General features: G+C 35.5%; 2 protein-coding genes across 2 annotated transcripts; both read left to right on the top strand.

The window, feature by feature from the left end:
* The first annotated feature begins 1,395 nt into the window (after positions 1 to 1,395).
* Ltn1 (E3 ubiquitin-protein ligase listerin) lies at positions 1,396 to 11,127 on the top strand. The gene is made up of 23 exons (XM_043416150.1): positions 1,396 to 1,568; positions 1,688 to 1,897; positions 2,084 to 2,350; positions 2,444 to 2,559; positions 2,703 to 3,057; positions 3,205 to 3,392; positions 3,486 to 3,621; positions 3,752 to 4,435; positions 4,569 to 4,785; positions 4,906 to 5,254; positions 5,522 to 5,996; positions 6,103 to 6,218; positions 6,442 to 6,547; positions 6,628 to 6,803; positions 6,928 to 7,111; positions 7,202 to 7,376; positions 7,481 to 7,838; positions 8,143 to 8,289; positions 8,482 to 8,612; positions 8,701 to 8,912; positions 9,394 to 9,585; positions 9,829 to 9,996; positions 10,538 to 11,127. The coding sequence occupies exons 1-23, from the start codon at positions 1,527 to 1,529 to the stop codon at positions 10,595 to 10,597; spliced, it is 5,064 nt and encodes a 1,687-aa protein (XP_043272085.1). The 5' UTR covers positions 1,396 to 1,526; the 3' UTR covers positions 10,598 to 11,127.
* Positions 11,128 to 12,160: 1,033 nt separating this feature from the next.
* On the top strand, positions 12,161 to 14,748 carry LOC122408990 (UPF0389 protein CG9231). The gene is made up of 3 exons (XM_043416151.1): positions 12,161 to 12,497; positions 14,006 to 14,099; positions 14,350 to 14,748. Exons 1-3 carry the CDS (start codon positions 12,329 to 12,331, stop codon positions 14,564 to 14,566), a joined length of 480 nt encoding a protein of 159 aa, XP_043272086.1. The 5' UTR covers positions 12,161 to 12,328; the 3' UTR covers positions 14,567 to 14,748.
* The last annotated feature ends 133 nt before the right edge of the window (positions 14,749 to 14,881 follow it).

Genomic DNA, 14,881 nt, shown 5'->3' with positions numbered 1-14,881 from the left:
CATTTTCTTATTCATTCTTTTATATTATCCATCATGTCCATCATTTTTTCTTTGTTTGATCTCCTGATTTACATTTGTTTTTTACTTTATTGTCATAATCGTTTAACTGCACCTGACGTTAATATTGAAGACCACATACGTAGCTTGTTTCAAGCTTGTTTATAAGATTTATTTTCATATTTGTTCGATTGTGTTATTTGCATATGGCTACCGTGCAATAAGTTATTGTTTTCCAAAATTCAATGTCTCAGAACATATTTTTATTTTGAAATCCGTACATGCAGTGCTGCCGTCATGGGGATAGCGGTCATTCGTAACAACGATGGTGGTGTGTTGTACAGTAAATACTCTCATAACTTAAGCTCCGATTCTGCGCATCGCGGTGGAATGCGTCGTCCGCGTCTCCTTCCCCGCACGTCAAGCTACATTGCATATTGCATGAATCGAGATTCGATTTCATGATGATTATTAGCGGAAAGATTCAATTTTAAACAATACACTTTTCAGGCACTTATATACAGTCACATATGTCTGTTAGTAAATCAAAAGTAAAAAAATAATGCCAAGTATTAATAAAAGACCGCGACTGTACTTAGTTTCGAATGATCTTTCCATATATTTTCAGTCAATTTTAAATTTCCTTTCCCGTTATATTTACTGTTGCAATGATGAATAGGATGATCGTGAGAGAAAAAAAATGAGATCATTCTAGCATATAGCCAAGAACAGTGAATGAATTTCGGTTTTTGCAGAGAATCGTATTACGCACCTCATCCAACGGTACCGGCTAAAGGGTTTTGTCACCTTATCAAGCGTTCCCAGAATGATTTTGCTACTGTTATTCTAATTTTGTGCACATATTCACTGTTATAACGTTACACAATAACTCGGCGTGCATGGTTTTCAAATATATATAGAAGCTCGGCGAAGGAATGCTCCATCCGTTTTTATCTGGAGCTTATCATGATCTTATTATGTCATCGTAGCAAAATTAATAATGGGGAAGGAAGTTTCAATAAATTGACTGAAAATATAGAAGAAAGATCGTTCGAAACTAAGGTTGTGGTTGTCTTTTTTTTAAGTGTTTTTATAGTGATATATATATGCGCTGCTACGAGAAAAGTTTCTGGACAAGTCCGAAAAAGTTTTCGTGCTCTTTTTTGTTCTACTACGCTGTAATTGAAAGAGAAAAATCGAAAAAATTCGTCACCATAGTTGTCAGATTAAGAGCGTTGATAAGAGTGTAGACAAGTGTGGATATCATTCCTAGCTTTCATGAATTTCACTCTTATTTCCCCACATTTATTATATCACACTTGCGCGATTGAGAAAATTGAATTTGAAGTTCAGCTACGCGACGATAAGCTGTATGCGCAAAAGAAATCGTTCTCGCAGCGGTTTTTTATTGCTGTGTATCGCGAAGTTGTAATTCTATACAGCTGGTCGTTTAAAATAGCTTAAATTTTATGTCTAAAAACGATATTTAAATAGTGACACCACTCCGCTGATGCGTCATTTAAATAATTATGGGTAAAAACAAGGCTCAACGAACCAAGAACAATGCGAAGGTATGTGAAACGTCAAAATCGTGCCATAACCTAACAGAAATTTCGAATGATAAAAGGAATCAGGTTTTTTGTTCATTATTGTATATAGATAAATAATATTATGACAATATTTTTATTAGCCATCGAACAGCAGTCGGAGTGCCGAATTACTCGGTACTTCAATGCCGAATTTTGTTGGCTTTTCAGCCGTTAAGGACGGAGGTTATATTCCTGTTCTACCAGGCTTCTCTTTATGTACATTGAACGACATTGAAATTAACGCAATTGAAACCAATTTTCAATTGGTCTTGAAAAAGATGAACAAGAAAGATGCTACAACCAAATTTAAGGTATTCCTTGATAATTTCTTTATAAAAGGAAGAAGCTCGTATATTTTTTTCTGTAAGACCTTTTTTTGACCAATATTTATTGTGACTTTTAAAAAAAATTAGCGCTAAAAATGACAAATCACTTCTTCTGGGACTATCAATATCATGAATAAGGCAAGAAAATCAAACGACTCTGAATGCTTTCAGGCACTTCAAGAATTTGCTGAACTTTGTAGAGATGCGGCACTTCCTTCTGTGGAGGCAGTGTTACCATTTTGGCCTCGATTATACGCCCTATTGTGCATAGACGAACAGCACAGAGTTCGTGAAGCTGTTCAAGTAGCTCATGCTGCATTGGCCAAGAGAGTAGGTAGAAATATAGCTGTTTACCTTAAGCAACTCGCAGGTCCCTGGTTCACTTCACAATTCGACACTTATCCACCTGCTGCATCCGCTGCTACAAATTCTTTCCAGGTAATTAAAAAACGTACTGAAACTATCAATATTTAATTTACAATACTGTCCGAAAGTTTCAGAGTTCTATTACCGAGCAATAATCTTTTCCAGGAAACCTTTCCACAAAGAAAAATAGTTGATGCAATTGTCCATTGTCAGGAAGAAATATTGTCTTACATCAGTGACACTATCAGAGTGCAAACGCCACAGTCAATGAGTACGCACAAGTAAGTTAATAAGCCTCTCAGATCTCACTTTTCTGTGCAGCAACAGACAATTCCGCTTTTTGGTGTACACATTGAATGAGCGACAAGTTCGAAGAACCTGTTCATTAGTCAACTTTCATATATATGATCATTTCTATTTCTAGGACTTTGACCGTTGAAGAATTGGAAACGAAATATCAGAGAGTTTTGATAGCAAGCTTGCAAGCATATTCCGCATATTTGAAGAAAGTTCCGTCTGTTCAAATAGAAAAAACTGAAAACTCTCATCAACAAATAATCAGTAGCGCTAAATTTTGGAAGCTTCCGAAGCACGATTCCTTACTGGTGAAAACGTCTTTTTTTAATGCTTTGGCATCATTGATAGAAAATGCGACGAAATTGATAATGGAAGAGAAGAAAAGAGCTATTACCGCGATTATGAACAGTCTGGATGAAACTGATCCAAATTTATTGTCATCCGTGTGGGAATCTATGCTTGTTGCCATCACCAAAATCGATGTAAGATACATGAGTGGAATACCCATTTTTTGTCCATATTGTCCGTGTAAAAACTTTTTATATAAATCTTCAGAATGATATCATATTACTACCGAATATAGGTTATCTTCATCATTTTTTGAACGTACAAGTTATTTGATTTTTCAGGATTGGCATCTCTCGGTGAGCATCGGAAAACTGGTTTTGCCTAAATTGTGGCGTGTTTTGAAAAGCGGTGGACAATGTTGTGCGAGTGTCGTTTATCCGAACCTTTTGCCATTTGTCAGTCAATTTCCAAAATTTGACGTAGACCAGAAAACTCTTTTCATAAATTTTTTTACCTACATGCGCGAAGGGTATTTATTATAAAACGTTATTCTGTGATTTTGTCGTTCATCAATCACGCATCGGAAATTGAATCTATTTCAAATATTCCCGAACAATTATAGATTTACAGCTAAAAGCGTGCTGCTCAGTCGTTCGGAAATGTTCGCTGTCACAAAATCATTCACCGAGTGCTTGCGATACGTCATATTGTTACACAAAAATGATGAGGAACTGTGTGAGGAATTACTCAAAAATCAGGTACGGCAGGAATTTGATGAATATCTTATTTTTGTGAACGTTTGCCAAAAAGTAATTAAGGAAATTAAAAGAAAGGGGATTATGAAGGCGAAAATCTATCTTCAATTATTTTTTTATCGTTGATTTTTAGCTCATGCCGGTAATCGAATTATCAATAACGGAAACTGGACCGTTAAAAACGGTGCTTTTCTGCGAAGTGACGCAATTGGTTCGTTATTGGAGTAAAAATCGTAACAACGCAGAATATCCAATGTACGGAAAAATCGTGGAAAAATTCTGGCGCGAATTAGAAACGACGTTCGTCAATATTTTGAAGCGAATGGACGAAGAGTACGACAAAAGTTTGAACATAAATGACACGCAAATTGAACTTTTGTGCAGTTTGAAAAATGCTCCGACACACAGTCGCAAAAATTTACGTGTCAAATTTTCTGATCCCAACGAGCCACAGGAAGAAAGATCGCAAATTAAACCAAACGAGTCCGAGGAAGATTTGATTTTCCTCGCGGAGCTCGATCGCTTTGTCAACAACCTTTGCGTCGCTTATCTCAACAAAAATACTCATCAATCGTCCTATAAAAATGTCGAGTTTCTCAATCATCTCGTCACGAGTTTCGAAAGCGAACAACTCTTCATCGGAATCGCTAAAGCTTACAGAGACGACGCTGATTTGTTTCAATTTTATGACAAAGTCTTGAAAAATTGGCTACTGGACAGACCTGAAGCTAGAAGAGCGTCCGTTCAATTGGTGTTTAGTTCGTTGAAGTATATGGATGATACGAGTAAAATTTTGGTTCTCAAATCTTTAACAGAGGTAAGGAAAGTGACTAATTAATTTTAGTTGATCAATAAATTTGAATAATGAATGCGACAATCTCGAAATGTCTTCGAAAATAACTGTATCAGTATTATTCGTAATGTTAATACGATCAATTTTCATAATTTAGCTGGACGATTCGACGATATTGCGAAGCGCCGTGACCTGCGCTTTGTCAGAAAAAAATCGAAACGATCCAATAATCAGAAAATGGTGTCGCGAGTCTCCGATTACCGAGCAGTTGTTAGCTATTACGAAAAATGTTACCAGTAACGAAAATGTCATTGAGGAACTAAACGACGACGAAGATATCCTCATTTTGGCTTTCGAAACTTCATCTGATGGCGGTAAAGCAATGAATGATAATTTTTTAGCGAACGTATATCGTGATAAATGAAAAAAAATTTTTTTTGTGACGTCGATAGAGAACTCTATCGATTGATATTTTGATTATTCATTTGCTTCAGAACCCTGTGTAAGTCAAGAGGCAATTTCGAGGATTTCCAATATTCTCTGTGATTACTTGACCCAAGAAAAATTGTCGGATTTGGCAAACGTCGCTGAATTAATATCTCGGCTACTCCAACTAACTTGGAATCACAAATATCCAACCGGGAGCTCGATAAAAATGTTGAGATCGCTTTTCGAACTGAGTCTTCGTGATCCCCTCAATACTAGCGAAGTTCCCGCCATTGATATGATTAGAAACTCTTGGAAATCTGGTGTCGCAATGTGCAATGAAAAATTGAAACGTGAAGAGGTCGCACAACTTCACGAGGAGTGCATGGATCTTATTCACGAAAAGATTTATAGCTCGTATGTATTTTTTCGGCAATTTTCACCAATGAATGCTTGTTCCATTAATCCTTGTACATCACGTCACATCAATCAAATTTGGTTCACTTTTTTTCTTCTGATATGTTTTGCAAGAGTCTCTCTTGCACTGTTTTTCCATGTCTTAAATCTTTTCCTCGTCAAAATGATACTGGAATTTTCTCCTCGGGATGATTCCCGAAAATCTCTTTGGATGAAAGTTGAAACATGAAATTAGTTTCAGTGTTCAGTTTTCTTTCCAATTTTCAGCCATGATTCTCAAATTGAAGACGTCATAGTTGACTATACGATCGATTTCATTGAAGCAGCGAGTCATTTCGACGCAGGTGGTTCTTTACGATCCGCAATAGAATTCAATACTCGGGACAAAATTTTTACTGAGGAATGGATACCGCAATCATTGGGACTTGCGATCTATGGTGAAATACTCAGTGGCAATTTCTATCTCTCAAACCCACTACGAAGTGTAGTACCGCACGACAGTCCCATCAAGTTTGTCACCTTGAAAGAGGAATTCCTTCCCGATCAAACGGAAAACTGTATTAAATGGGCCTCATTTAATTCAAAGCTGCTGAACAAATTGATTCGGAAATTGGATTACGAGGACATGAACGACGAAGTTGATTCCGGAGTTATTGATTGTTTGACCGAACTTCCTTACATGCTGAATTACATATTGCTCATCGCGAGTCTTGGCCACGTTTACAGTCATCACTTTAAATCCGTGAGTATCAAGATTTTTGTTCTGTCACATCGAATAAATAATTTTCCTGCTAAAAACCATATTAATCGTGTTTGCTCCTTTCTTTCATCACATTAATCTACTTCAGTCGAAAAATTATGAGAGAATTGAAACAACGCTCAACAATCTGGTCGTCGAATGTGTTGATCTACGAGTATCAGTCCCAAAGAATATCTGGAATAGAATCTTGACAGATTCGTTAAAGTAAGCGCGATTCACTCAATCCAAATATATTTTGTTTCGAAAATGTATAATTGATACGAAAAAACTTAATTCTCAATAGAAACACTAAAACGATAATATTTTTCGATACATGATTCTTATAGATACGTTTGAGTAAAAAAGTTTTAAAAATTTCATAGGTATCCAGAAAAACCTCAAAAATGTTTATCAATGTGATCTAATCATTGTTTTTTATTTCAAACAGTGTGGACGATTCTTGGATCGAGTATGGTAGTTTATTTTCACAATTTCTTCGCTTATTTTACGGGTCGGATGAGCATCTATTGGAAGTCGAACAACTGGGTCCCCAAGTAACGATTATTTTGCTACATTTCATGAGAATAAAATTGAAAAATTCCATTTTTTTTTTCAATAATCCGTCTCGTTTCAGACGTTGACTTCTTACGTCGAATCGCAAGACGTTCCGGAACTGGCTCGTGATCTAAAAGCGATTGTGATGGCGCGGTGCATTCTTGATAACCAGAGCAATGTTACCAATTGCCTGAAAGTTCTTGAAAAGATGGTCAAAAGACACCAATCCAAAACTATACTTTTGCTCTTGAATACGTAAGTTTACGAGCCAAGAGATTTGTACTTTTTGTGCTTCATGACGTAATCGAAGGCCGCATTTACTCATTGACATGAAAATCATATTGGATAACTCGAAAACAAAAAATCCTGAATATTCCAGAGATGTTAGCAGAGTAGAATGGTCCGATCTCGTTTTACCGCTCGAAATTATTCGACTCTTTGGAAAGTTTGTAAAAATCGCACCAACCAAACTGAGCTCAGGATTGTGGGACGCTGCTATAATATTTCTCGCTTCCTGGCAAAATTCCGTCAACGAATCTAAATTCAAACATGAAGATTCGAGGGTTTGTAACTTTTAGTGTCATCACATGTAAATTGGTAGGAAACGACGTAATTGTTCGCAAAAAAAAAATTGTTTTATCTTTGACATTCAGGTAAGAGCTCTGACTGTCGCTGTAAGCGAACTGTATTACGAAATTCAAAGTTTATTTGAACAACACGAACGAGAAAGTATCGATGGTTTACCATCAGCACTGCTCGACGAGTGGAAAAATGTGTTTGCTGACGAAGTGCATCACGGAATGGCCAGCACGTGGATATTTTTCGTAGGTCAGCGATCGGCAACTATAAAAAGAGATAAACGTGTTTTGTCATTTTGTGCCTAATTTTGGTCATTCATTTTGCATGAATTAATTTTATGAACTTTTTTGCAGGCTTATACAACAAAAAGAGCGATTTCTTGATGCCGGGAATTGTGCTCGACTATTTGGGCAAAGCCATGAGCGTGATTGACGGAAAGACATTTTTCAAAAATCATCCAGCTGATCAATCTTCAAAAATAACATCCAAAGAAATAACCAAATTATCTCTCAAATTGCTACCATCTCCCGTACTTAGTTTGCAACTGGCTGGCTATCACGTTCTAAGTCGAGTCATACCTTCCTTGGTTGAACAGGATAAACTTTTGCTCGAGAATGAGAACTGGGAAACAAAGGATTTGAACATCAGAAAATTCGAGGATGTTCTTTTGAGCACACAGAAAATTGTAAACACCATGCTCATGGGATTTAAGTGAGTTGATTCTCAATTGAAGTTTAATTTTTCAAATGTGATTTCGAGTTGACATTCGCAAATCGTATCCATCAATTTTCTATGGTCCACTTAATTTTCAATATTCTGAAGTTCATTTTGTACATGAAAATATGCACTCGAATCGAGTTAAATCAGCAAGCCTTGAAAAGATTTTCTATTCAAAGTCTCAATTTGTGATATGAATCGCCAGTGAAAGAATATTTTTTGTGTACGTCTAAAAAAAATAGAATATTTATATATATTTTAGAGCCTTGATAACTAATTGGACATTTTCATTGCGCAGGTTGTGTGACACGACGAGCTGCACGATTCAACCGCACACGGACTCTTACACATACACCATCGGCTATCTCCTCGCTTGGGCAAATGTGTTGGACATGTGTGCCCATGCCCACGCTGACGTTCGGTACCAATACGCAGAATTTTTGAAGTGAGCGATGAAAAAAAATCTGTTATTTCTTCAATACGTTCCAAAAATATATTTGGCCTTATTTCAGTGTCTTATAATTTTCTTCGATTTTGTGCAGATACGAAGGAATGTTTTGACTGATACAAAAATTCAGTCAAAATAATGGAGTTTCATTCTATTGAGAATTAACATTCATTTGTTCTTTTTTTTCAGAGATAACTATTTTCCCTATTTGTTGAATAACATCTTCAGGTTAATGCCCGTCGAGATTCTTCAGGACAGTAAAACAAAGTCCTCGAAATTTACAGAGATATTCAGCACTCTGCCGTCTTTCGAGTTTCGTGGTGTGTGTGTTTTTTTTTGTAATAAAAATGGAATTTTTTATAATTTTGAACACTTGAAATTTGTGTCTTTACTGTTTACTTTGCTCAGAGAGCTGGACCGAGTGGAGATTGGATCATATCGTTTGCTGGCTGTTCACGAACAGCTTGAGACATTTACCGGTACTCGTGAGACAATGGTGGGGAACGGCTGACAGCAGAATCAGCGCAGCTGTTGAAAAAATAACAACACTTTACGTTAGCCCTATGCTCTGTAAAGAGGAACTTCTCAATAATCGTCTGGTCGATATTCAAAACATGCAGGTTCGTAGAGCTCATTGAATTACGATATTTTTTCCTTTGGGCTTCCTTCTTATAGTTCGATAAATAATCAACAATAAAAATCGTAATATGAGTAGTGGGAATTTCTTTCGAAGAATATCGAAAATTTTGCTATAACGAAACAATATAAAGCAAATTAGAAAACGTGTCACATGTCAAAAAATGATTTGAAATGCTCCTTAACCTTAGAATAGATTTTCGAGATATTCGATTTCATCAATTGAGTCATTTCCGATCATGAATGACTCAATTGATAATGAAATATATTTGCGAAAGTAAAATCCATTGAAAATTCGAGTATGGTTTTGCCTGGATTTTTTTTTTTTTTTCAATTTTAGTAAACATCGCTCTTCAGAAAATGCAAATGCTGGAAATATGAAAAGAAAAATAAATAATTAGGCCGAGAAATTGTCGTACAGTGGTCAAATTCCTTTTCATAACTGAAATCCTTTCTCATTCCTAGATAAAAGTACTGCCAAGCGCTCGAGAAGTTGTTGCTCTGTATCAAATGGATGACACGAAACTCGAGCTGAGTATGGTTCTGCCGGTCAATCATCCCCTGGGTCCGGTCACGGTCGAGCCTGGTCAGCACGCCGGCGGAGCCGCGAATTGGAGAAATTGTCACATGCAGCTATCTATTTTCCTAACTCATCAGGTAAGTGAATTTTTAGTAACGCGAATGTACTTTTTCCCCAATTTTTTTGAACGTCATTAAAAAAAGAAAAAAAAATGTATCCGTCAACTTACAGCCATTTTTGCTCATAAATATCAAGCAGGAATTCTAAATTGTCGGTTACTTACCACGCATTAGAATCTCTTTGAAGATTCATTCTAATTTCAACACTTTCACGAATCTTCTTCGTTGAAATGATAAAAAAAAAATTCATCCTATTGCCAGAACGGATCGATATGGGACGGCTTACTGATGTGGAAGAAAAATTTGGACAAAAAGTTTTCGGGCGTCGAGGAGTGCTTCATATGTTACAGCATTTTCCATATCAATACATATCAGATACCAAAACTCTCGTGTCACACGTGTCGGAAAAAGTTCCATGCCCCCTGTCTGGTGAGTTATTTACATAAAGATATAAAGCTTATCGTGAAACCGACCACGCTCTTTAATCAAGCTTCGAGACGAATTTCAGCGTCGAAGATTTTCAAACTATTTTTAATCATTAAAGTTTCCGACGTTGCACTCGTTAAGAAACAAACCATTTCGAAATAGTCAAAGAAATAAAAATGGATAAAATCGTAATCACTACAGAGTTGATAATATTAAAGAAAAATCTGATCTCGTTTAGTTATCTTCAACAGTTTGGTGTCGAAATTTACTCCAATTTGCCTAATGGTGTAGAAAAATCCATTGTTCTCAGAAACGTTTTCATGCCCAAATTTTATAAAATAGAAAAATCTCATAATATGAAAGAAACTTTTGTGCATCCATCTCTTAACATTTTGACAAAAGTGCAATGAACGTGTACAAAACGTTTGACGAAATTTCATGAATCATCGACTTGGAAATTAGCCTTAGAATTCTCTTCTAAAAGATCTCTGGCGTTCGTGAATGAATGAAACATAAATGAGGTTGTCTTTTTTTTTGTTTACAGTACAAGTGGTTTACGACGAGCCAGAAGTCGACGTGTCCAATATGTAGAAATATATTTTAACTTTGATCGGTAAAAAAACAAAAAAAATCCTTTTTCTAGCGCCGAGTTGGAAGCGTAGGGTCAAAAGTGTACAATGGTAGTGCGGTTATGTGATTTGATGCAAAAGGAGAAAGAGAAAAAATAGATTAAGTAGTGTCCGGATCCCACTCCTTTTGTCTTTTTTGTCCTTTGGTGGAAAGTCACGTACGCAATGATGAACATGATCCCTTGCATGTACCACGCGCCGTTCCTCTTTTTCTTTGTTACGGAGAGTAACGCATGTGAAGATCATGAAAAGCATAATCCAAAATAAAAGTGAATGGTTTCGGTGTATCGTCTGTGGACGCGAGGAGTTGCACGTACGTACGATCTATGCTCACAGAAGAAGACTGTACCGTTGAAGTTCAGTGCTGTACCGTTGAAGGCTCCGTCTCGATGTGTGAACGACGCTTCGGTACATCGTTAATAACAATAATCAACAGAATGAAAAATATTTCTGAATTATTGCCATCTTGAAGACGTAACGAAAAATACATATGTATATTTTTTAATTCTTATCAATTTTTTCCATGAATTGCAAAAGACAGGACACTGTTGTATCGTGACCGCGGTGGATACAAATTCTGAGTTATAATTTTCGCAGAGAATTGTCATTTTGAGCATGCAGGGACAAACTTTTCATTTAATATTTTTCTTTCAAATTTATGAATTTATTAGTCATTTTATTTTCTTTTGAAAATGATATCGGAAAAATGGTTGTCCGATTCAATCCAAAAATGTGAACCTTATATTTATCATTTTTTAATCAGATTTTGACAGGTGTCAATATCGATCATTGAATCTAATGACACGGTATTCGCTATCGCTGCTGCTGAACAAAATACTCGTATGCAAATATATCGCTTCGTTTCAATAAAATATACTTTGCATCGCGAACTCATGAACGGTGACATGAGATTATATTGATTTTGCAACTTAATTCACATTTTGCTGGTTCGATAACGGGTCGTTTTTTCAAATTAATTTCCATTATCGTTTCCTGCCTACGAAAATACGTAGGAGAATTTCCATGAGCTAATTTGATGGTTGGGGATCTCACCGAAACGAAATCAGTGACCCTTATTTTTATTCGTGTATCATCATAACAGGAAATACAAGCAACCATACTCTGATAAAGGAATAAATTAAATCCCAATTCGATTCGGAGTATCGCGTGTACATCAAACAGATAGGGGAATTGGCGGTTCATGTATTGTATAACAATAATCTGATAAGGAAAAATATTTCGAAAAAGGGAAATAACGGTCAATGAGCAAATATGTAATGAGTCATACTTCGAAAAAATTAGAATTTTTCTCGTTGCATTTTATATCGTAATTTGATGAAATACGCTTGGAACTCAACTACTATTGTCTCATTATCACAAAATCTGAAAAAAATTGGCACTTTCAAAGATATGTGAAATCGAACTCTGGATGCCTATGATTTTTTAAGCGTAGGGTTCGAGAGTTGAATACCTACTTAACTGTGAGACGTCAAAATCCCATGCGCGTGTGCTGAAGTTGTGTACATATATATACGCATTGTCAGTGGGTCAGTTGGTTCAGTCCACATCCGTCCGTTCGTGCGGACGGTTATTTTCAAGTGTGATATAAAAATTATATTCGGTCAGGATTATCTAAAAGTAGTCGTTGCGAAGACTGAATAAAAAAGAAATTCTTCTAGCGCACTTTTCCGATTTCACCGATAAAGATGTTCTCTCAGTATTTAATGAGAATGAGCAGGTTTGGCAGAAATGTTAGATATTTTCGAAATAACGCTGCGCTACGTGATGTGAAAGAAGTATCTACACCAACGAATGCTACGGCCCAAACTGCTGTGCCGAAACAAACAAAAACACCAGATCAGGAGCAAGTTTTGGGTAAGAAATTTTTCTATGCTTTTATTTACATAACCTAAAATTAAACATGTACCTAGATTTCATATTATGCTTGCTTTATTCACGAGATTACAAAATATCCATCATTTGTTGTACTCATGTCTCATTTCTTTCTTTCAAATTCGATATATACTCGCGTCTTTGTCGATTCGAAAAAGGGGATGCTTTTTATTCGATTCATCAGTCTTGCTCAGCTCTATACCGACCTTTTTTTGTTTCATAACATACGACCTTGCCGTGCCAAAAAATTAGACGTCATTTTTCAATACGTTTGAGTCGCATGTATGGATCAGTCGACTAACCTCACTTGGAATTTTCGAAATTTAACTTCTCTGACACAGTTATTGACCGATTAAAAAAAGGCTCTGCATGTCAGCCTACGCAGAACGATGGCAAAAATCGACTGACAGAGCCTTCTTTTAATCGGTTAAACTGTGTCATAGAATTTCGATTTCGAAATTTGCAGCTATCTCTCGCTCGCACTCACGGTTGCGATATACTGACTGATCCTGAAAGATGATAACTTTTTCCCGGTTGCGTTTAAGCTTCAAAAATTCGTTAAATTTCATTCTATACTGCATTTCGGAATGGATTAGAATTTAAATGAGTATAATAGACTGTCAGAATTGTAAATCTTTAGGTTGGTTTGTCAAGAGCATGATTCAAATTAAGACAGGCGTCCAATACAAATACAGAAACTTTCTATTATGGCCTTGCTACAATTTTTTATTCATAATTAACCGTTTGAACAATTATATAATGCAATGTACCAAATATTATTATAAATATCATCTCTATTAACATCATCATGACCATTCAATATTTTTTTTTCTTATAAAAATTCGGTCATTTATTTTGAGTATATGTACAAGACACTACAGAAAAAAAACTAGTTATCAAAACTACGGAGATTTCCGGTAGTCAGTAGTTTAGAACAGTTATTAGTTTTTGGTAATTACAGTTTTCTTTGTCAATACTATATTTTTTGTTTTTTGACAACTTCCAAAAATTAGAATGATTATATCATAAAGACTTTCAATTTGAACTGTAACGAGAATCTAAAAGATTTGAAAATCAAAAGTTTTGACTGTGCCTGTACATCCTCAAATCCTAGGAGACAAATTCCATTAGGACAGCTATCAATTTAAAAAATGGAGACTAAATTGATACTGAAATAGCACATACTCCAAGTTAATTGAAACAAATTTGGCACACTGTAGGATGGCTATTATGTAATAATAACAATTTGAAATATTGATGATTTCTGAAATGAATAAGTATCTAAACTTGATAATAATCTTTTCGTTCATTTTGTTATTTTCTCATTCTAGGGCTTTCACAGATTGTAATTTCATGTATATTCTAATGGTTGATTATGGTAATGGTTCTGGAAATCTGAATAAAAAAATGTGTGATCATTGAGAAACTTTGTAAAATTGGGAAAAATCACTTGGCTATTATTTTACCATATGTTTTTCTTTTCAATGCAGGCCCTAAAATGAAGAGAGTTTCTGATTTCGATAAGCGAGTATTGGTCTGGATGAAAAAATACCCAAACGTGGAAGCTGTTCCAGAAAAAGTAACGTAAGTTGTATAATTTAATTGAAAAACGGTGTTACAATTTGAAATCTCTGATAAAATTTCTGATTTTATTAGAGATCTTTCATGATTTTTTTTGGTAGCAATAATTCTTCATAAATCGATTTATCATGTGGGAACGAAGCAAATTCTAAAAACAAATTCGAGTTTTTGCAGCCAAGAAGTTTATTGGTTTAACTGCAAATATTTCAGTAGAAAAAACATGTGAAAAACTAATTTATTCTGTTTCACACAGACTTGACGTGCTGCAAAGGGTTCAGACGCAGGCTCGTGTTCGCGTGGCTAATATCATGATCGTGTTTACACTCATCGGATGTGTATGGGCTGTTGTGACTGGAAAAAAGGAAGCAGCAGCTGGAAAAAATTTAGCCCAAGACAATATGGATTGGCACGAAAAAATTAATAAAGAGTACAGAGAAAGCTTGACTGCTGTTGCACCGAAAACAACATAGTTATAAAAAATGTATTGTACCCGTTTAGCCTGTAGGCTTGAAATGAATCTTTCACGTAAACAATAAATGAGCTAGTTATTATGATGCGAGGGAAGGAAAAATAACTTGAAAGAAGTCTGTAAGAAAATAATTTTCGTAAGCGTTTGTTGATATGACATTATAATAGTTATTCTAATACTCAAGCTTGACGAGTCTTTCATCTTTTTCAAAATCTGTCCTTTTTTATGCACATCTATTCGTATTTTTTACCCTAATAGATATATATATATATACGCGAATACAAAATCAACTTTTAATATAATATATTCATATAAA

This window comes from Venturia canescens, chromosome 4 (assembly GCF_019457755.1).
Source record: "Venturia canescens isolate UGA chromosome 4, ASM1945775v1, whole genome shotgun sequence".
In the NCBI taxonomy this organism is placed as follows: domain Eukaryota; kingdom Metazoa; phylum Arthropoda; class Insecta; order Hymenoptera; family Ichneumonidae; genus Venturia; species Venturia canescens.
This window is presented reverse-complemented; position numbering and strand designations above follow the sequence as displayed.